The sequence below is a fragment of the Mustela nivalis genome, assembly GCF_964662115.1.
Source record: "Mustela nivalis genome assembly, chromosome: 5".
Lineage (NCBI taxonomy): Eukaryota > Metazoa > Chordata > Mammalia > Carnivora > Mustelidae > Mustela > Mustela nivalis.
Genome location: NC_139024.1, coordinates 142,111,289 through 142,132,797, shown reverse-complemented (window position 1 = coordinate 142,132,797; position 21,509 = coordinate 142,111,289). Strand labels below are relative to the sequence as shown.

At 44.5% G+C, this 21,509-nt stretch overlaps 1 protein-coding gene across 2 annotated transcripts in view; it reads right to left on the bottom strand.

Moving 5' to 3' along the window:
* The window catches only part of LOC309864552 (N-acetyllactosaminide beta-1,6-N-acetylglucosaminyl-transferase), a 56,100-nt gene that overhangs the window by 8,891 nt on the left and 25,700 nt on the right, over positions 1–21,509 (bottom strand). The window contains exon 2 of one of the 2 annotated variants that reach the window (XM_082730177.1): positions 11,945–12,210. The exons of the other annotated variant lie outside the window; for it this stretch is intronic. Within the exon in view, the coding sequence (XP_082586303.1) occupies positions 12,074–12,210 (137 nt within the window). The 3' untranslated portion in view covers positions 11,945–12,073. Of the gene's footprint in view, positions 1–11,944; positions 12,211–21,509 lie in introns of those variants that run through there. 2 annotated transcript variants of the gene reach the window in all.

Here is a 21,509-nt window from a genome sequence, read left to right as displayed (position 1 = left end):
GGTGGACCTTCAGGGTATAATGCTAAGGGAAATGAGTCAGCCAGAGAAACACAGATACCATAAGCTTTCACACACAAGTGGAAATTAAGAAAAAAAAAAAACAAAGAAAAAAGAGACAAATAAAAACTCAGACTCTTAATTAAATACAGAGAAAAAACTGGGAATGTTTGGTGGGGAGTGTTATTAGATAAAGGGGATTAAGAGTACACTTACCTTGATGAGCACTGAGCAATGGATAGAATTGTTTTTGCTTGTTTATTTGTTTAAAGATTTTATTTATTTGACAGAGATCACAAGTAGGCAGAGAGGCAGGCAGAGAGAGAGGAGGAAGCAGTCTTCCTGCTGAGCAGAGAGTCCGATGTGGGGCTGGATCCCAGGACCCTGAGATCATGACCTGAGCGAAAGGCAGAGGCTTAACCCACTGAGCCACCCAGGTGGTGCCCCTGGATAGAATTGTTAAATTGTTATATTGTACACATGAAACTAATATGACACTGGATGTTAATTATACTTGAATAAAAAAATTATTTCCATTTAAATCAATTCAGTAACTATTCTTTTTTTTTTTTAAGATTTTATTTATTTGACAGAGAAAGTGAGAGAACACAAGCAGGTAGAGGAGCAGTGGGAGAGGGAGAAGAAGGCTCCCCACTGAGCAGGGAGCCCCATGTGGGGCTTGATCCCAGGACCCTGGGATCATGACTTGAGCTAAAGGCAGTGGCTTAATCGACTGAGCCATCCAGGGGCCCCAATTCAGTAACTATTCTTTTTTTTCCCAGTAACTATTCTTATCCCTCTGGATGCTCACTATGTCTGGCTGCCCAAAATATAAAAGACCCCAAGAGAGATTATACAGTTCAGTCAGAGTAATATGAGATTCACATTCATGATTATAATGTAGAGAAGATTATAGAATGACATAAAAGAGTTATGAAAAGGTTTACAAAGTGTATGGTTGAAAAAAAAAAAAATCAGGGAAGGCTTCCTAAATGACAAGTCATTGGATACGGACATATTAAAACCATTATTTAAACGTGAGAGGTGGAGGAGAATGGCCCATGTAGAGAGAATGACCTGAACAAGAAAAGTGCCAAAGGCAGGAACACGAGGCACACTGTTTTTTTTTCTGGGAAAGCATCCGTGGGGATTGACAGTGAGGTGGTATTGTGATAATGAGGTGATATTTACCAGGAATATGCTGATACCCAACATGCCATGTTGAGATGTTTATACAGAGTAATTCAATAAGCTCTCGGAACTCCTTAAAGCATTTGGGATTGAGAAGCTATTCTTAGAGGCATGCCTTCATTAAAAAAATATGTCAAGAGTGTTAGAATGGTCTGAAGAGAGAGACCTGGGCTGGAGAGTGCACTTGGGCGGGTTTAACAATCTGTTAGAGTGGTAGGATGGGCTGGAGTTAGAGCGGTAGTGATGGGAACAGGGAGGGTGATAACTCACTAGAAACCATCCCAGACAGAATGTACAGAATGTGCTGATTAGATAGGGGGGCAGGAAGCCATTGGCTAACTGGAGGGAAAAGTAGTGGCAGTCACGGAGATTCTGAGAAGTGGGTCTGTGGGGAGTAGGGAGGTAGAAGGCGGAGCATGTCCCTGGGAGCCTCAGGAAAAGATATCCAAGAGATAGGGAGAAGTGTGTGAGAGGACCTGGGGAACACGAAGCAGGGTAATGACTCATCAGTACCCAAGCAGTGATGAGCTGTAGACATAAATTAGAATCACCAAGGGAAAGAGAACATTAAGAGCCAAAAAAGCAAGACTCCAGGGGGATGCTGACTGAAAATTCCAAGGTCCATAATTCTGAATTTCTCTGAGAAGAGTGACTATAAAATCAACCATTAACCAACTCTCAACTCAATAGTCAATAACCAGGAGTAAGACCAGAACAAAATTATCCCTCTAAATATGAGTTTTTCACAGAGGGATTCTAAAAGCAATGCCCTCTAACTCATTTGGCAACATGACAGCCTTGACATAATGTTGGAATCATAGCTGAAAAAGTTAAAAATAGAACTGCCCTCTGACCCAGCAATTGCACTGCTAGGTCTTTACCCAAAGAATACAAAAATACTATTTCAGTGTGGGTACATGCACCCTGATATTTATAGCAGCATAATCTACAAGAGCCAGATCGTGCAAATAGCCCAAGTGTCCACTGACTGATGCATGGACAGAGAAGATGTAGTACCTATATATGATGGAATATTAGTCAGCCATAAAAAGAATAAAATCTTGCCATTTGCAATGGCATGGATGGAGTTAGAGAGTATTATGTTAGGAGAATAAATCAGAGGAAGACAAATACCATATGATTTCTCTCATAGGTAGAATTTAAGAAACAAAACAAATGAGCAAAGTGGAAAAAGACAGACAGAGAGAGAGAGAGAGAGGGAGAGGCAAAATCAAGAAACATACTCTTAACTCTAGAGAACAAACAGATGGTTACCAGAGGGAAGTTGGGGGGGGTGGATGAAACAGGGGAAGGGGATTAAGGAGGGCACTTGTGATGAGAACCGGGTGGTGTACAGAAGTGTTGAATCACTATATTGTACACCTGAAACTAACGTAACACCGTAGGCTAACCCATTAGAATTTAAATAAAACTTAAAAAGATAATGTACCTCCTCAAATATGTAATTTGTAACTGTAATTAAAAATAAATCAATAGATTTGTAATATGGAATTAAAAATAAATCAATAAATAAAACTAGATAGTCCTCAAGAAAAAAAATTTCCACAACAAAGTACTGTTCAAAGACCACCGGCTTTAGTCTTTGATAATGATCTCTTTGTGGCTCTTACTCTATTGCTTTTCTAAGTAAAAATGACTTTTATTATTTACTTATTTTATTTATTTGAGAGAGAGAGAGAGAGCATGGTGGGAGAAGCAGGGGGAAGGAGAGAGGGAGTGGGAGAAGCCGACTCCCCACTGAGCAGGGAGCCTGACATTTTACTCCATCCTAGCACCCTGGGATCATGACCTGAGCTGAAGGCAGACGCTAACCGACTGAGCCACCCAGGTGCCCCTAAAAATGACTTCCAGAGAAGAATGATTCTGTACATTCACTCCAGCGGGGAGAGAAAACACTAGCTTAGCCCTGAAACAATCTGAATTCCTGTTCAGAGTTTCCTGATTGCTGGCCAGTCAATAAACTCAAGACACACTGAGAGAAAGATATGCATCCTACAGGGAGTGTAGGTTGCAAAGTCAGTTTATAAAGGGGAAACAACATACAGTCAAAATTCCTCTGGAGAAATCCCTTGGGAATGTGCCACATTAAGATGACAGGGAGTCTCCGTGATTCCAACATGACCGATTTTCCCTTCAATCTCAGTGCAGAGGGCGGTTTCTTCTAACAAGCACCAGATGAGGAATTCGGCTGGATCTGAGGAGCTCTCTTATGAGATACACATGGTATCTTTAACACTCGGGAGTCATGGGAACCAAGACCCACCATGGGAATAAGCAGAATCCAGCTTAAGCTCACTCTAAACCCCAAACTGGGTGGAACAGAGGGCAGGGTGGCATGGGCAAAATCATTTAAATTTACACACGCATGCATGCGTATAGGTGTGAGTTTGTGCAAGTTAAATGAATAGAAGTTGAGACTCCATTGTATTGAGCGCTGCTCAGGTACCAGGGGTTGCACTAGGTATTAAAAAACAAAACAAAACAAAAACAAAATTAGCAGGTGCAGGTTCTACCTTTGACGCTCAGTCTAGAAGACGACTGGGAACACAGACACGGCATTCCAAGGCTATTAATAGTACAGTATGGTACAGGAGGAGTGAGTCCATGGGAGTGAGAATCACAAAAGTCTTTTTAGAGTGACTGTAAGCTGAATCTTAAAAGAAAAGCACATGTCAGTCAAATGAGGGAGAGGGAGGAAAAGTCCAGAGGATCCTGGAAATATACATCCTGGAAAATACAGTTCCTGTGCATCCCATTCGCACGAAAATGCCTGAGTTCCAGGAAAATGGGCTAACTATCCAGATGACGTAAGTAATAAGAGAGAACACTCTTACAGTCCGGAGGGTCCAGCCATCTAACCATCCCACAGACTTCACAAGACCTACAATGAGCTAAGTTCCATCTTCGGACCACTTGCAGGTTTTGCAATAGAGTAGGAATGGCACATTTGGGACTCACAAGTCATCTCGAAGAGCTGGGGACTACACCCCTTGGGATGGGGTACATAGCAAGAGAAGGTGCCAGAAAGGCTAAGAGTGCCCTGTGCCCAGTGAAGGGCTGGGATGTTATGTTGGAGGTTATGGGGATCTGCTGAAGGTCCTCAAGGGAGAGAAATGATTGCATGATCAATTTTTGCAAAGGTCATCCTGTCACTATGGAGAATAGGTTGGAGCTGGTGGAAAATGGAGTCAGGGAAAATACAATTGACCCCTGAACAATGCAGGGGTTAAGGGTGCCCACCCCTTGTGCAGGAGAAAATCCACATCTAACTTTAGACTCTCCCAAAACTTAACTCCTTATAGCCTGGTGACTGGAAGCCTTACCAATGGCAACCAGTCAACACATATCTTGCATCTGAGATGCATCATACCCTCTATCCCAACACTAAAGTCACCCAGACAAAAGAAAATGTCATCAAGAAAATCATAAGGAAGAGAAAAGATTTCATCAAGAAATCACAATACAGCACTGGATTGTAAAAAGTCCATGTGTCAGTGGGCCCACACGGTTCAAACCTGTGTCGTTCGTGGGTCAGCTGTAGTTAGAAAGAAACGAGACTGTTGTAGGAGAGAGACGAGGGGACACAGATAGCAGCCCCAGAGGCGGAGAGGGGGCAGGCAGCCAGATTCCGTTTACTGACTGTTTAGTCTGTATCCAGCGCCATGCCAAGAACTTGTACTCATCATCTCGCTTTTTCTGCCAGTAACCCTAGGAAGGTGGTGCCAGGTCGTGTCATCCCCGCGGCCGTCACACGAGGGCTTGGCCCATCTCATGCCAACTCCAGCCCTCACCGTGACTCATGTGGCTGCTTTTCTGGCTCACAAACACCCAGATCCCCTGCTCCCCCCAGGACCTTTGCAAGCCCGGGCTGCTCTGCCTGGCACCTTTTCCCCAAGAGCATGGCTGGCTCGTTCTCATTTAGGAGAAGCAGCTCATGGACTCCTTTCCCCAGGAAGGCTTCCCCGCCCTGCCCCATTTTAAGCAGGTCCCTTTCTGGACCAGCTTGTCCTTCCTTCATAGCACTCGCTATAAATCTGTAATGATCTTATCTGTCTGCTTATTCTTGTCTATGTTCCACAAATAGAACATATACTCCACGAGGCTAGGGGTCTTCTCTGTCTCACTCGCTACAATATCCTAATACCCAGCATAGTATCTAGGTGACCAACAAATACTTATTAAGTGAGTATAAATTTTATAGGTGAAGACATAATAACAATAATAAAAAATTAATACTTAAAATAGATGCTGGGCACTAGTCCAGTTCATTTAAGCCTCATATACTTTCCCCATTTTATAGATGGGGAAACTGAGGCCTCCAAATTCAGTAACTGGCAAAGCAGGGATTCAGATCCAGGCCATTTGGCTACAGGTTGCATGCTTTCAAAACTTTGCTCTACTACTCAAAGCTGACCCATTTTTATAAATGTCAGGCCATGTGGCTGGAGGTGGGGAAGTTAGGATTCCAACCTGGGTCCCTGTATGTCTTGGAACCCAAGCTCCAGGGAAAACTAGATCCACAGGGATGGGACAGTGAGAACTGCCCAGAGAAGGGGAATCCAGCCCATGGGGCGGAGGTAAGAGAGGACAGTGTGGGATTCAAGGGCACAGCAAGGTGAGAGGGTGTGGGCTGAGGTCTGAGTGGGCAGGATTTGAGGTTCTCATTGTAGCCACTCCCTCTTTTGCTGTGCCTTCTACTTGCTCCCAAGACGCCTTACTCAACCTTTCTGATTCCATCTTCTTGTTGGTAAAATGTGGGCTTAAGGGCTGACCAGACAAGATTCTTGAGAAGATTAAACTAAGATAAGGCGATGTTCAGTAAATAGTCCCCTCATTTTTCCTGTGCATCCCACTCACACAAAAAAGCCGGGAAAATGGGCTAACTATCCAGATGACATAAGTAACAAGAGAGAACACTTTTACGGTCTGGCGGGTCCAACCACCTAACCATCCCACAGACTTCACAAGACCTACAATGAGCTAAGTTCCATCTTCGGACCACTTGCAGGTTTTGCAATAATTAAGGGAAGAATTCATTGAAGTAGGTACCATTTAATCTAAATACATAACAAGTCTACTTCTCCTTCTTTTTATTCTTACTTCTTGCTAGGTATAGGAAATATTTGTCTTTGGACAAGTCACATATTTTAGTCTGCACGTTTCTTATCTGCAAAATGGAAATGGTAGTCCTTTTATAGGGGTCTTATAAGGATTAAAAATCATGCGTAAGTACTTTTGCAATAATAAGTACTCTCTCAACATAACAAAGGAACATTAATAAAAACGTTTTTATGGAAGGTGCCTGGCTGGCTCAAGTCAGTTGAGCATGTGACCCTTTTATTATTTTTTAAACATTTTATTTTATATTAATTTTATATTAATATATAACATATTTTATTTTTATTTTGGGGGGGGGAGCACAAGCAGGGTGGGGAGGGGCAGAGGGAGAAGCAGACCCCCTGCTGAGCAAGGGTTGGGGGGCATGCAGGACTCGATCCCAGGAGCCCGAGGTCATGACCTGAGCTGAAGGCAGACACTTAACCGACTGAGCCAGCCAGGTGCTTCGAGCATATGACTCTTGATCTTGGGGTTGTGGGTTCAAGCCCCACGTTCGAGCCCCAAAATAAAATCTTAAAAAAATATGCTTTTATGAGGCAGAAGGGATATGCTTATTGAGCTCACTCCACTCCCACAAAAGTAACTTAATTCATATTCTCCTAATTACAAATCCTCAAGGGCTTAAAGTTTTATATCTCGGCTAAGTCTTGTCCTTCCGGTACCAGGTGGAGATGCTCATAAACTCTTTGCCCTTAGGACAAGGAGCCATTTTGCTGTGGTCTGACCAGTGTCACCCTAAGGAACCACCTTCCACCGTAGCCTGCCCCTTGGGAAAGAGACCCAAGAAAGGCTGTCAACATTCTTCACCGCCCCCCACCCCCCCCACCTCTGCCCCAGTTTGGTTAGGCACAGGGATTTGAACCAAGCAGGACCAATCTGAGGACTCCCTTACACTGCTTCTGGGACTCTCAGCAAAAAGATCTTCTTGTCCCCTAGGGCGGCCAGCTGTCAGAACTGTGTACCTGGCGTCTTCTCTGACGCCCTGTGGGGAGAACCTGTCTGAACAGCGGCGCCAACATAGATAGAGAGAAGGAAAGAGACAAGGTCACCAGCTCCTCCCAGTTCACTGGGACTTTCCTGATGGTAGCACTGAGAGTCCCATACCTAGGACCTCCCTTTAGCTCTGGGCAAACACAAAAAGTTTTTTATCCCCAGAGACCATCTGGCAAGGAGTCCTGAATATATGTTTCCACTCTCAATCCAGCTTTATTTGAAGCCCTTTGAGCATCTCAATTCTGTGACCCAGTGGGTTCTGGTTTCTATTTCAGCAACTCTGAGTTGTGTTTCTGCCATTTACCACTTCAGGAGTCAGAGCACACTCCCAAAGAATGCGCACATATAAATACAACTCGAAGTTAAAGAAGCAAAATAAATCAAAGTAGGAAACACGCTATTTTTAGATTTGAAAAATGCGGAAATGTGATCATGTGGTCACTTCTGAGGTTGAGATTATTTATTTGAAGAAGGGGCTCTGAGAAAAAAAATGTATACAAAATGGAAAAAAGGAAGAGAGACAAATGAAAACATTCTTATGGAAGAAAAACCTCATAGCATGAGAAAGGTCAGAGTCATGCAAGAGCAAAAATTCAAAAGAACAAACTTACACAGTCCGTGGGGGAGTAAAAAAAAAAAAAAAAGCAGCTGGGGGGAAAAAAAAGTAACAGCTTTGCCTTTCCATTGGAGATGGACCGCTCCTGAAGCAGGATCAGAATACAATTCAGGGCGCCTGGGTGGCTCAGTGGGTTGGGCCTTTGCCTTCGGCTCTGGTTGTGGTCTCGGGGTCCTGGGATCGAGCCCCGCATCGGGCTCTCTGCTCGGTGGGGAGCCTGCTTCCCTCTCTCTCTCTGCCTACCTCTGCCTACTTGTGATCTCTATCAGATAAATAAATAAAATCTTTAAAAAAAAAGAAGAAGAAGAAGAAGAAAATTCAGCCACAGGAAGGGACTTGCAAAAAACAAGCACAACAGCTGTTTCTGCAGATCCTAATCAATTTCACTAGATTTAAAGCAAAAATCTAAATGACCTCTGGCTTTCCACCCTGGGGCAGGTAGGCCAAACACAGTGCTATAAGAATAACCAGAACCTGGTGTTTTGTAGTGTCGGTCAGAGAAGTGTTGAAATCTGTGCTCCTGGAGGCTTTCTTTTGGGAATGTGGCCAGAAGGGAGAGGTCTAGACAGTCTCTCTGTAAAAGAGCCGCACAGAGTGGAACGAAAGCCCCTCTGCCGGGCCTCCCCTGAAGGATTCGAGACTGGAGTCTCTTTCCCCAAGGGACTCTTTCAGGCCCGTTTCGATACCATTTCTAATTCTAATGCAGAATGGAAAAGCCGAAGCGTTGAAAACCAAGAGAGAAATCATTTTCTCACTAGAAAGAGAACATGGAAAAAAAAAAAAAAAAAAGCCATGAAGCTATGTAATTCGGGGACACCTCTATGATACTTTCCCTTGAATCTCACCAACTTCAAACAATTTTCACTTAGTTTTCTGATGTCACCTCATTAGAGGGAATTAGTCATTTTCTTGGTCCTATTACTTTGATGGGTGATTTGGGGAAACTGGGGCACCCTTGCATGGTCTTTCTAACAACGACTTTAATTTAGGATGGTAGGGGGAAGAAAGGAAGGAACTTCTGAGCGAGGAAAGGAACAACACTATCTGTACTTGCACGTTAGCAAAATTGATGTCAAAATTGTACTTGCTTAAGGATGATTCCTCTTTGCACGTGACATTGAAAACCGAAAGAGCTGCTATCATTGCAAGTTGTCTGATAACAAAGAACCAGATCCACACACTAAAGCTTAAGTCACAAGGAATGCTCACTCTTAAAACCTGGGAGTTAATTGACTGTGTGACTGGATTTTACATTGCCTTTGAAGACGGAGACATCAAACATCGGCCAGAGTATTTGGTGATTTGGTTTTTTTTAAAAATAACTTGTAATTCAGGAAGACCCCACCTACAAGCAGGATATCCTTCTGCTTTCTCCCTGAACCAGGACGCCATCCAGCATCCAAGAAAGGAAGGAGGCAAAGCCGCAGGAGACGTCATGTTATCCTGAAACGCATCCCTTGCAGAATCAGACCTGAAGGATTACTGATCCTGGGCTGCGCTCGACTTTCTCATGAAGGATGCTCGTGGTGGAGCTCTTGCCTCCAAAGGAAATGCAGTGCATTCGCCAAGGCTAATGGGCAACCGAGAATCCAGACTCACCAGCACTTCTACCTTCTTACAAATTCCTCACAGTCACGTGCCAGGTGTTTATGGGGTGCTGGGCATTGTGTTTTCTGCGAGGAAAGGCACAGGTAGAACCAAAGGGGGTCTTCTTATCTGGGCCCTCATTTGGTAGTTGGGGAGATTAGAGGTCCCAAGAGGTTATGTGATTTACATGGAGTGATACAGTGACTCCGAGAGGGTGGAAGCCAGCGAGTCTACCACACTACAAATCTATAGCAAAAATGGTTTCCTCTCCTGGGTTTATCTGCATAACCACCTTGGTCTCCCATCTTGTCTATTTGACTATGGCTGGAAAGGAGAAGAAGGGGACTAAAGGGAAGAAGAAAAAAAGGGTATGTGTGTGTGAAAGATTCTTTTTTCCTTGGTTTTCTTCTATTGATTTGACATTGAGAAGACTGATTGTACACCTGCCACAGTAACCACGGACATTTGACACCAGCCCAAATGCACGTTTTTCTTCTTTAAAAAGTTATGATTATGGCTTTTGTTAAGCGAATGAAATGCCCTCATCTCAAACCGTATGTAGGGAACCCCATATGTAGTACCAACTTTTTATAAATCGAAAGGGAATAGTGAGAAGAGAAAGGGGCTACATATTTATTTGTGAAAATCAGCCTCGACATATCTAATGCTCCCAAATTACATGCCAATGATTGAACAGCAGACAAGAGATGAAAAGATGGGGGCCAGACTGAGAGGGAGGTCAGGAGAGCCCGAGCTCCCAGTACAAGAGCAAACCTTATTCACTAGGCCAGTCGCCCTGGGATTCGGAGACCAAACACGGTATTTTCCAGAGAATGCTGGCATGTTTATCGCCCAGCAGGCCCTGCCCTGCAGCCTGAGTGCACCTACCAGTGTTTCCAAGTTGGCAGTCCCCCAAAACCAGAACAATGATTGCTTTTCTCTTGCTATAATAATGCTGTTGAGTTCATCAGAGATCCATTTTGTATTTTTCATTGAGTCCAAAGCATGCGATTTCCTTCAGAAGAAATTCTATCGTGGTTTATGTAGTTTTTAAAAATAATTGATCTGGTCCATTAGTAAAGGTAGAAATGTTTTGATGAGAGAAGAAGGAGCTGCTCCTAGAATCTCATTACTGATCTGAAGTAAAATGTTAAAAAACAAAACAAAACAAAAAAGCTCTACACAAGTGATATAGTCTATGCGTGAGTCCAAATACTGCTCAACTCACTGGGTCTAAGGGAGGCAACTATGGTGTAAAGCCTTATGCTGGGTCATTCATTCATTCATTTCATCACACAATCATTTATCAAATTTATTGACCATTTACTGTGTGTTCTAAGCATTGACGATGTTGCAGTTAACAAGATAGAAAATGACCCCAGCGTCATGGAGCTAATGATACAGAGAAGGCCAAGAACAAACCCATGCAAATAAGTAAATATGATCATTCCAAATTAAAAAAAAAAAAAAGAAAGAAAAAAGATTATTCCAAATTCCTTTGAAAGAAGAACAGGATGGGGAGGTCAACCCAGCCTCTGGGAGCTGTGACATCTGGCTGACCAGGAGCCTGTGCAGGTCTGGGGGTAGGAAGGAGAACGGCTGAGGCAAAGACTCCAGGTTAAGAATGAGTCTGACAAATCTGGAGGAAAGCAAGAACACCACAGCGGTCCGAGAACAGGAATACCTATCGCGGTAAAAGTTTACTAAAATGACCACCAAAGCACATGACATAGCCCGGAAAGGTCTTACTGGACCATGCTAGGCCATGGTTCTGCACATGGGAAAGATTAGAGGGAGAGCTATGGATTTCACTTTTCATCTACGTGTACAAAAAAGGAGCCGGCTCTTGAGAAGCCTTTCCAAGGACAACACGCTGCCGGCACGAGAAACATGGAAACACACATACCTGGGATCCGATTCAGCGTCACCCAGAAATGCTCATCGGGGCTGAAAGTGTCTTTGGACCAGTGAAGCAAGTCAACAGCCCGCGGGTCACGGAGGACAAAGTCGGTGAATTCTCTTGACAGAGCGACATAGGCAGACCCAAAGTAAATGGTGAGGTTATGGGGAGGAGGGGGCTTGAGCGCCGTGGTTCTGATCACATAGGAAAGTTCTTTGCCCAGGTGCTCCCGGTGGACGAACTTAGTCCGTCCAATGGCGTGAGCTGGGGGCAGCACCCCCGGGGTGATGTTTTTCCCTTTAAAGCCTTTCAGATACTGAACGATCTCCTTGTTGGTCTTCAGGGGGAAGTCTTGCCCACACGTGTTGATGGCGTACTTCCAGGGCACCTCGGACAACGCGAGGTCTTTGAGGCAGTTCAGGTCAGCCTGGAGCCTAGAGATCCCCCCATAGACAACCGGCTCCATCTTGGAGGCCAGGAAAGCATTTGGGAAGCAGCTCAGCAACTGCTCTACTGACTCTTTGAATTCAATGGTCGCCTTTTCATCCACGTGAACGCAGTAGACATTCTGGGGCATGTAAATAGCTCGGAAGAGCCTTGCAAAGGTATTGAAATGGTGATGGATGACCATAATATATGCCAAAGGAAATTCAGCTTCTTCCTTGGATAAAGGGGCCGTGATGTAGTGGCTTTGGATCAGGTAGTCCTTGCAAGAAGACATCTCGTACATTATCAGTTTGTTTCTCCACAGGAAGGGCGTTTTGCCTTTGATGAAGGATGTGCAAACCTGAGTCAGGATCAAAGTGTCTGAATTATTCGGTCTCTGGAAGCTTTGCTCTCCCCCAAAACTGAACACGTAGAACACAATAAAAATGATCACGCAAGAAACAGAAACTATAAAGAGGTAACGCATCGGAGGCATGCCTCACAGGGGAGCAAGATTGCAAAGACGGGCAGAATCTGGAAGTCCTTCCCCAAACTTACTTTTTCCTCTGAGTTCTTAGTTTGGTACATACTCCAGTCATTCCCAGCTCAAAGGAGACGCTGGGAATTGAGTCCGTTTCCTGCCGGGAGTCCAGCTGGCTGGCTCGTCCCCGTCCCCGTGCTGATATTAGCAACTGGTCCCGCCTCGTTCTCTGCCTCTCAAACCGCCTTTGTCTAAAGCCCAGCAGCAGGTTCCCGAAGCCCAGCCTTTTCCCCTCCTCTGCCTCCCTGCCTGCATCTGCTCGCCCCCAAAACTCCGGCAACTCCTTTCCCCCTCAGATTTAGCTTCTCAAATATCTTTTCTTTCCGTTCCCACGTGTTTCTCCCTCCCGCCCCCTTGTTATTGCCATTCAGGGAATTAGCGCCCTGAAAGCCAAAGTTGAAATAATGCGTTCTGGCAGGCGTGCTGTTTCCTGCTAGTCATTGGCGGGCTGCGGCGCGATCCCCTCTGGCTGCCCCTGGCTATCACCTGGCTCCTCTGCTCTTCCAGTACAATCCACAGCATGTAATGCGGCCTCCATGCTCAAATACTTTCATGAAAAACATGCTCTAATGACAAAAGGGACTGAACAGATAAGATCTAAAAGAACAAAACAACAGCATCCATCCAAGCTCCTTTGTAATGCTTTCGGCCCCGCCCTAGCCTTTACAAAAACAAGAGATTACCGGGCACCGAGTCCTAGGGGACCTGACAATGCAGGCTCCCTGTGACTTTGAGATCAGGTGCGAGCTCCTCTCTTCCCTTATGGCATCTATGAAGGTGCTCGGCACAGAATGCTAGGGTCACATGAGCTAGTCTCAAGCTACATCCCCTGATTTACATAAGGATTTAAAGTTTCCCTGGAAAAAACTTGAATTCTGGCCACAAGTGATGTTCTGATTGAGGGAAGGGGGAGTACACAGGTCTTAAACACCAAGAGAACATCATCAGTACTTAGAGAAGTGCGATGAACCTTCGCAGTCAGGCTTATTGACCTTCTAGGAAAGGAACCATGTTTCCCCCCACCGACCTGTAAAGGGTATCAAGCCCTTTGACTTCAGAGCTTCTTATCTTCAACCCCTCACTTTTCTGCCAGCTGCTTTTTTTAAAAAATATAGATTAATGTATTTTATTTAAGATGACTTTTTTTTTTTAAAGATTTTATTTATCTATTTGACAGACAGAGATCACAAGTAGGCAGAGAGGCAGGCAGAGAGAGAGGAGGAAGCCGGCTAACACCAAGCAGAGAGCCCAATGTGGGGCTCCATCTCAGGATGTTCAGATCATGAACTGAGCCGAAAGCAGAGGCTTTAACCCACTGAGCCACCCAGGCACCCCTATTTACAGTGACTTCTAAACTGCCAGGTCAACAATTTTTCCCATTTTTCCTCATGCTCTGAATGTCAACCTCACACCCTCCGCCCTATGGAATCAACTCAAAGCACAGACTGAGCCCCCAACCACCCCATGAAGAAATAATGTCCTTCTACGGGCTTTCTCTCCCTCCTTTTCAAAAGTCTCTACCCTGCTATTAATGGAATTAAGATGACAATATGCTGATTTCCTGCTTTGGCAAGGATAGGAAAATCAATGCGAGCCTTCCACAGTCCGAGGCACTGTGCTCCAAGTGATGGACCCTTTGAGCACAGTATATTGTTTAAGCAAACTTTATGCCCAACATGGGGCTCGAACTAGCAAAGATCCCCCCAGCCCCCCAGATCAGCTGTCCCACGCTCCACTGACCTAGCCAGCCAGGCCCTCTGTAGCTTTTCCTTCTGCTAGTTTTCATTGTTCCTACTTTTCACCCTTCCAACTCGTACCTTCTCTTTCTCCCCTTCACTAAATTCTCTTCATTCTTTAAGACCTGCCACAAGTACACTCCACGTGGAGCCCATCTTCAGATTTTTAAGCAAAGTAGAAGAAAAAAATGTAGCCATTATGTGGGTAAAAACAGATAAATCTAATTCTTAGCGTCTTCCACGGGATAAAGCAAAGAAAACGACAGCAAAGTGCATGATCATGGAAAAGTCAACCCCAAGCTTCTCTTTTTCCAAATAATACCTTTAAGTATTAGGTTATCATATATTTTATTTCAAAACAGAGTCATTCCAGGGTGCCTGGGTGGCTCAGTGTGTTGGGCCGCTGCCTTCGGCTCAGGTCATGATCTCAGAGTCCTGGGATCGAGTCCCGTATCGGGCTCTCTGCTCAGCAGAGAGCCTGCTTCCCTCTCTCTCTGCCTGCCTCTCCATCTACTTGTGATTTCTCTCTGTCAAATAAATAAATAAAATCTTAAAAAAAAAAAAAAAAAACAAAAAAAACCAGAGTCATTCCAGAATCTAGTTTGGCAAAGCCTTTTGGCTTAGAATATTAATATATTTGCAGCCTGGAAGTGTTCAGGGTTAACCTAATTAGTCCAACAGAAGCTGTTTACATTATTGTTTCCAACCGGCCATTAACACAGGGGTTCAGATCCACACAGGCTTGGGGACAGACATTAAAATGCCCCTATATTGGGCCCCTGGGTGGCTCAGTGGGTTAAGCCGCTGCCTTCGGCTCAGGTCATGATCTCAGGGTCCTGGGATTGAGTCCCGATAAAATCTTAAAAAAAAAAATAATGCCCCTCTATTAAGACATACACACCAGCCAATCTAGGAGCTATCCTAATGCTTCTGGATTCAATCTATTACTCCCAATGGCATTGTTTGTGTGTTGAAAATACAGCTGTTTTCCCACTGTCCTTGAGCTAGCTAACTTTCCCCATCCCCAGGTTCTGGTCTTAAACAAACCAAAACAACAAACAAACAAACAAACAAACCCACCCACAGGAGAACTTTTTTAAGAAACTGCGTGTCAAAGCAGAGAAAGGCTGTACTTGCTACCTGTCCTTCCTAACAGGCCACAAGACCCGCTAACTCAGAACGGACCCCATGTGTTTTTCTGCTGCCGAGGCTCAACTGCTCAGCCTTCCCTTCCCTCTCCGCCTCTGACAGCAGGCAAGGACCGGGCTGGCACCTGTAGGCCTGGCAACTGAGCCTGGTGCTCACTTTGGAAGCAATTATTCCCCAACTAGCCAATTAATCAGGCGAGACGGGTTTCCCCTCCCCTGCGGCCGCCTTCAACACTTGCCCTTCATTCCCTCCAGTTTTAATTTTTTGTCCATTGGTAAAGCATTCTTCCAGCTCTGGGGCTATCTTAGAACACAGCTCCCACATGAAGAGCGTATCCTCTCTTGGAAATGACAGAAGACTCAGAATCTCCACGAAATTAAGAAATCATCCTGGGGACGAAAGAAGAGGCCCCGACACCTCAGCACCATTAGGCTTTCCGCATGAAAGGACAAGATGGCGGAGGACCCAGAGAGGACAGCGCTGAAGGGGGCTGCGGCACGACAGAAATCGTGGCGCACCAGACTGTCGTAAAAGACTGTGCAGAAAAGACTGGGCCTCCATATTGCCGTAAAGGAGGTCGACCAAGGACATGGTTAGATGGGGGAGCGCTCCCAGGCAACCTGTGCCAGCTGAGGGAGGAACAAGAGCAAGATAAGTCACAGTGAGGAAGGATACGTCAGTATATTGCATCCACTGATAATAATAATAATAAAAATAATAAATTCATTATTTATGTACTCATTAACCATGTTTTAGAAGCAACCCTGAGGCTTTAATGAGGCTTTCGTCGTGTACATACTCACAGAACATCAGCTGCTGCACCTTTTGAGTTTTTCCTTAAAAGAATATAGGTAAGAGAAGGATTTAAAGTTCTGGGTCACTAAGGAATTCATGGGCTGAGAATTATCAGGAAGTCTAGACTTACTTTTCCACTTGCTCAACCTTGTAATGTAGAAATATGTATGTTACCATATTTATACTATTTTTTTTACCTGTTTGTATGGGTTGAATGAATGAATGAATAAATGAGGGGAGTCTACATCCCCCATGTTCCAGTTAAGCATGGTAATTGCCCTCTTAACTGGAATTGAGAACAGAGCAACTGGTATCTTTTATTTTGACAAACAAAAACTCTCATCAGACTGATTTTATTTTTTTTCTCATTTTTTTAATAATTAATTAACATCTATTATACTAATGGTTTCAGAGGTCCAGGCCTGTGATTCATCAGTCTTCTAGAAAACCCAGTGCTTATTACATCACATGCCCTCCTTAATGCCCATCACCCAGATACCCCATCCCCCTGCCCCCTTCCCCTCCAACAACCCTCAGTTCTTTCCTATGATTAAGAGTCTGGCCAGAATGATTGATCAGTTAGATTAAATGACATTAAAAAACCCACAACTTTCAATCAAGTTTCTGTGAGAAACCATGCAAATGTGTTTTCACTTGTGCGTCAAGATGGTTGCCCAGGGGTGCCTGGGTGGCTCAGTTGGCCCAGCGTCAAACTTTGGTTCAGGTCATGATCCCAGGGTACAGGGAGTCTGCTTCTCCCTCCCTCTCTGACCCTCCCTTCTGCTCATGCTCTCACTCACTCTCTTTCTCTCTCTGTCAAATGAATAAAAGATCTTTAAAAAAAAAAAAAGGTGGGGTGTCTATTAACCCTCACAATATTACTAACAGGGCATGGTGCAAAATCAGTACACTGGATCCTAGTCCCTTTTCTAACTTCAACCAAGTATATGGTCTTTGGCTCCCTACTTGCTTCATCTTTAAAAAAGATGTTCTCTGTAGTCTCTTTTAGCTAAAATGAGTGGTAATTCAGTATGTGTATGGTGAATCCGCTAAGCAGCAGTGACGAAATCCAGGAAGTGTGAGGAATGGCCCCTGTCCTTTAGGAAATTCCATCTTCACTAGGATTCAAAATACATACAGCTGAAAATACCCGACCAGCAAAAAACAGAAGACTGTGGATCGGTTCCAAACAAGAGGATATCCAATAAATGCGATGGGAGCTCAGAGGGGAAAAGTTCCCTAGGAACTGGAAGGATGAGAAAGGGCTTCCAGTGGTTGGATTCTGCCCCTCAGAACATGGAGATTGCAAGCGCAAGCAAGAACAGAAGAACAAGAAAGCCCAATGTGGAGAAATTTCCCTGGCAGAGTTGTGATTCTGGAGTTTCTCCAGCATAGCAGCAGATTAAAAACCCTCCTATCAGCGAACCATGACCTCAGAGTACCAGTCAAGGTTAGAAGGTGAGCTGCAGGAGAGCCAGGGACATTTTCCCTCTGTTCTTACCATCATCCAGCAACTCAAAAAGCCTTCCCTTGTGTTCTGGAAGGTGGGCCATCTGGCACACGCTGCATTCAATGCTAGTTGAATGGGTCCAGGATCATCTGGTATTTGAAAAGTACTGTTTTCAGCAATGAAAAAAGGAGTGTTAAAATCTATAGTTGCCCTTTGTTCTAATTTGTGTATTAGAATAGCAGAGGCTAGGAGAACCCTCCATGATTTATGACTTTCCTGGTCCAGTATTCCTTTTTTTTTTTTTGCTCTTCTGTTTCAGCACACACCTGCAGAGACCTAACCATGAACATACCATATCAGGCTTGAACTCTCTTGCATTTCCTCACACACCTTTTCTTTGTTTAATTGCATGTACTTATGCAAACTTCATTATGGTTTCATAATTGTTCTGGGACTGGTTTTTCCATTCTCAATTAACTGCTGTCCTTTGGTTGGGAAAGAAATTGAGGGGACACAGGCTTGAGCAGGCATACAACATTTGAAATGTTAAATAGTAGCAGAAAGGGCCCCACAAGAACAGGGTCTGATCAAGTTTATCAAAGTGACATTGAGAGCCTAAGTCCCATGGCAGAAAAATTTGAGTGAATGAGGTGAGATATTATCATTTCTTGGGCTCACTGATGGCTGTTCTTTGGAAGGTCATTTTTGTGTGGTTTTCTTTGTTATTGAAGCAGGCCAAATGACTCAGGGATTTATTCTTAATTATAACACGTAGGAAATTATGTTTTCCCCTTGAGCTTAGGGTAATTCACAGGGAAGTAGAGAATGGTGACAGTCCAATTCACTTCAGACAGCCAACTACATAATTCTGTTCTGGTGGCCAGATAATTTGTAAATGGAGGTTTTTGGTTTTCTCTTTCATGATGATGATCACGATGTTAAAGAAAGAAGACATTTCCAAAACACATCTTCAACTGAAACAACTCTGATAACTGAAGAGTCCTCTGATGGGGCTCTCTGGGGAAAAATCCACCTTCTCCCGAGACCCAATCATTTTGCTTTCTATACCATTCTTCTAATTAGCAACAGAAGAAGTTGTTGTCTAGATCATGGAAGCCAAAGCATTATTTCAAACTCTTCTCTCAGCGGAGGGAAGAAGTTTAATATGTAGAATTTTAAGACCTAGAGAGCAAGTCCAGAGGACGGTCATGCTATACCATATCGTGGTGGTATACACTGAACGGCTCTGCATCTGATTTTGATGGAGCAAAGGTATCATGGAAATGCTTCCTGGATGTTAAGGGAGGCTATGGAAATACTTGCAAAAGATAGCATATACATATTCAAATAGGCAAATGCCCAAGCATGCGCAGATAGGTTGCAACATTCTTGTAGCATAAATACACCAATTGGAAATAGCAAGAGCCTGAAATTTGTAGGCTTAGAAAATGAAATTTCCCAAATAAATCACAGCAAATTAACTTTCCAAGAGGAAACTTATCACTGAATTTACGTGTGGAAGTGAATTTCTAACCCTGGCAGAACCACAACCTTTGTTTCTAAAAGTATTCAGCCAGACTAGGTGTGTCTGGGGCTTGGGGAGAAGGATGGTCCTGATCAAGAGTATGCAAACCTCTGTGAAGCATCCAGTCCCCTGGAAGGGCTGTGAAAATACAGGTTGTAGGGCCCACATCCCAAGTGGTCAATAAGTTTCAGGTGAAACTTAATAATCTGCAGTTCTTTTTTTTTTCCTTTTTAAAGATTGATTTATTAATTTGAGAGAGGTGGGGAAGGGTAGAGGAAAGAGAGAAAACTCAAGCAGACCCTGCACTGAGTGTGGAGCCTGATACAGGGCTTGATCTCATGACCCTGAGATCACAACCTGACCTGAAACCAAGAGTTGGATGCTGAACTGACTGAGTCACCCAGGAGCCCCAACAATCTGTGTTTCTTTTTCTTTCTTTTTTTTTTTTTTTAATATTTTATTTATTTATTTATTTGACAGAGAGAGAGAGATCGCAGGTAGGCAGAGAGTCAGGCAGACAGAGAGGAGGAAGCAGGTTCCCTGCTGACCAGATAGCCTGATGCAGGGCTCAATCCCAGGACCCTGAGATTGTGACCTGAGCCGAAGACAGAGGCTTAACCCTCTGAGCCACCCAGATGCCCACAGTCTGGGTTTCTAAAAAGCTCTTGGGACCAACTGTCTGAGAACCAATAGAACAGATACCAAAATTCTTTGATTTTGTTTTTCCCCAATGACTCTACCTGACCTATTTTTCTGTGACTAACCATTTTACCATAAAAGAAAAAAAATAATTGCACAATTTGAGAATACTTAATAAACATGAACTCAAATGGTGGATAATCCGATCCCTGTAAAATTTACTATGGAAATCTATCAGCACCCTCAGGAAGAATGGAAGAAAATGGACATACAGAAAAGTGTTTAATACAGGTATTTAACTGAGAAAAGTCCAGGGGCACTTGGGCGGCTCAGTCAGTTAAGTGGCTGACTCTTGATTTCAGCTCAGCTCACCGTCTCAGAGTCACGAGATAGGGCCCTGCCTCAGGCTCCTTCTGTCTCTGCTCAGCAGGGAGTCTGCTTGAGATTCTCTCTCCTTCTTTGTCCCCACCCTACCTCCCTTTCTAAAAAAGAGAGGGGGGGGGCGGGGGGAGAAGGCCTAGTTGCCAGGGTTTTGCCACAAATGCCTTCTCTAACTTACTGTATACAGCAAGTACACCTCTGCATAATCCCAGTCTCCTGCAAAATATGGAACAGGATTATTTAATGACAAACACTGATGTTTTGGGTATCTGATATGCCATAAATTGACTTAGAGGCAGGGTATAGGAGAGAGATTAAAAAAAAGATAGCCGAAAGTAGCAGGCTGAGACAATACCAGGTAGCAGGAGATCAGCTAGATAGCTTATCTAACTATTGCGAACACCTACAAATCCAATGGGAAATTGAAGAGAAGAGGAGCAACAATTCTAGAAACAGAAAATTGATCACTTTCTGAAAGGTAGGACCTGCAGAGAAGTGAATCCAAAGTGACAGGAAGATAGACCGCGGGGGGAGGAGCCGGCTCCCAGCAAGTGGCCGAGCAATGGAGCACAAAATCAGGACTTTTAAAAGTCTGCTCCACAGAGGGACATCGCTCCAGAGGCTAAACCGGGGAGGGGGGGTGTGTGTGTCCATGCAGGGTCAGTGTAACCCCAGGTTCCACAGGGTCACAGAAGGACTGGGGGTGTCTGAGTGTCACAGAGCTCACAGGTATTAGAGCGTGGAAGCCGGCTACAGCAACAAAGCCAAGGAGTGAGCTCTCTGCTTGGGGTTACCTTGAACCGGTTGCAGTCTGCCTGAGCTCGGAGCATAGCCAGAGGCCACGGAGATGGAAGCGACCAGGCACTTTTCTCCAAGTGCAAGTGATTGAGCACTTTCCTCCAAATGCTACCAGAGGCCAGAGATATGGGGGCAGTTAGGTGCTTTTCTCTGAGGGCGCACTGAGGAGCGGGACCCCGAGCTCTTGGCTCCTCTGGGCTGGAGACTGGGCGGCTGCCATCTTCATTCCTGCCCTCCAGAGCTCTAGGGAAAGTGCTCAGTGAACAAAAGCTCCCAAAAGCAAACCCGAGCAGATGACTTAGCCAGGTCCCTGGTAAGGGCGGTGCAATTCCACCTGGGGCAAAGACACTTGAGAATCACTACAACAGGCGCCACCCCCAGAAGATCAACAAGAAACCCAGCCAAGACCAACTTTACTCACCAAGGAGAACAGCGGAATTCCAGAGGAGGAGAAAGGAAATCTTATCTGGACAAAACAACAAGGCAGAAAAACTCATCACAAAAAAAAAGAACAAGAGGCAGTATGGAAGGCTGGGGACCTAATCAATACAGACATTGGTAATATGACAGATCTAGAGTTCAGAATGACGGGGCTCGAAAAAGGCATAGAAGATATTAGACAAACCCTCTCTGGAGAGATAAAAGC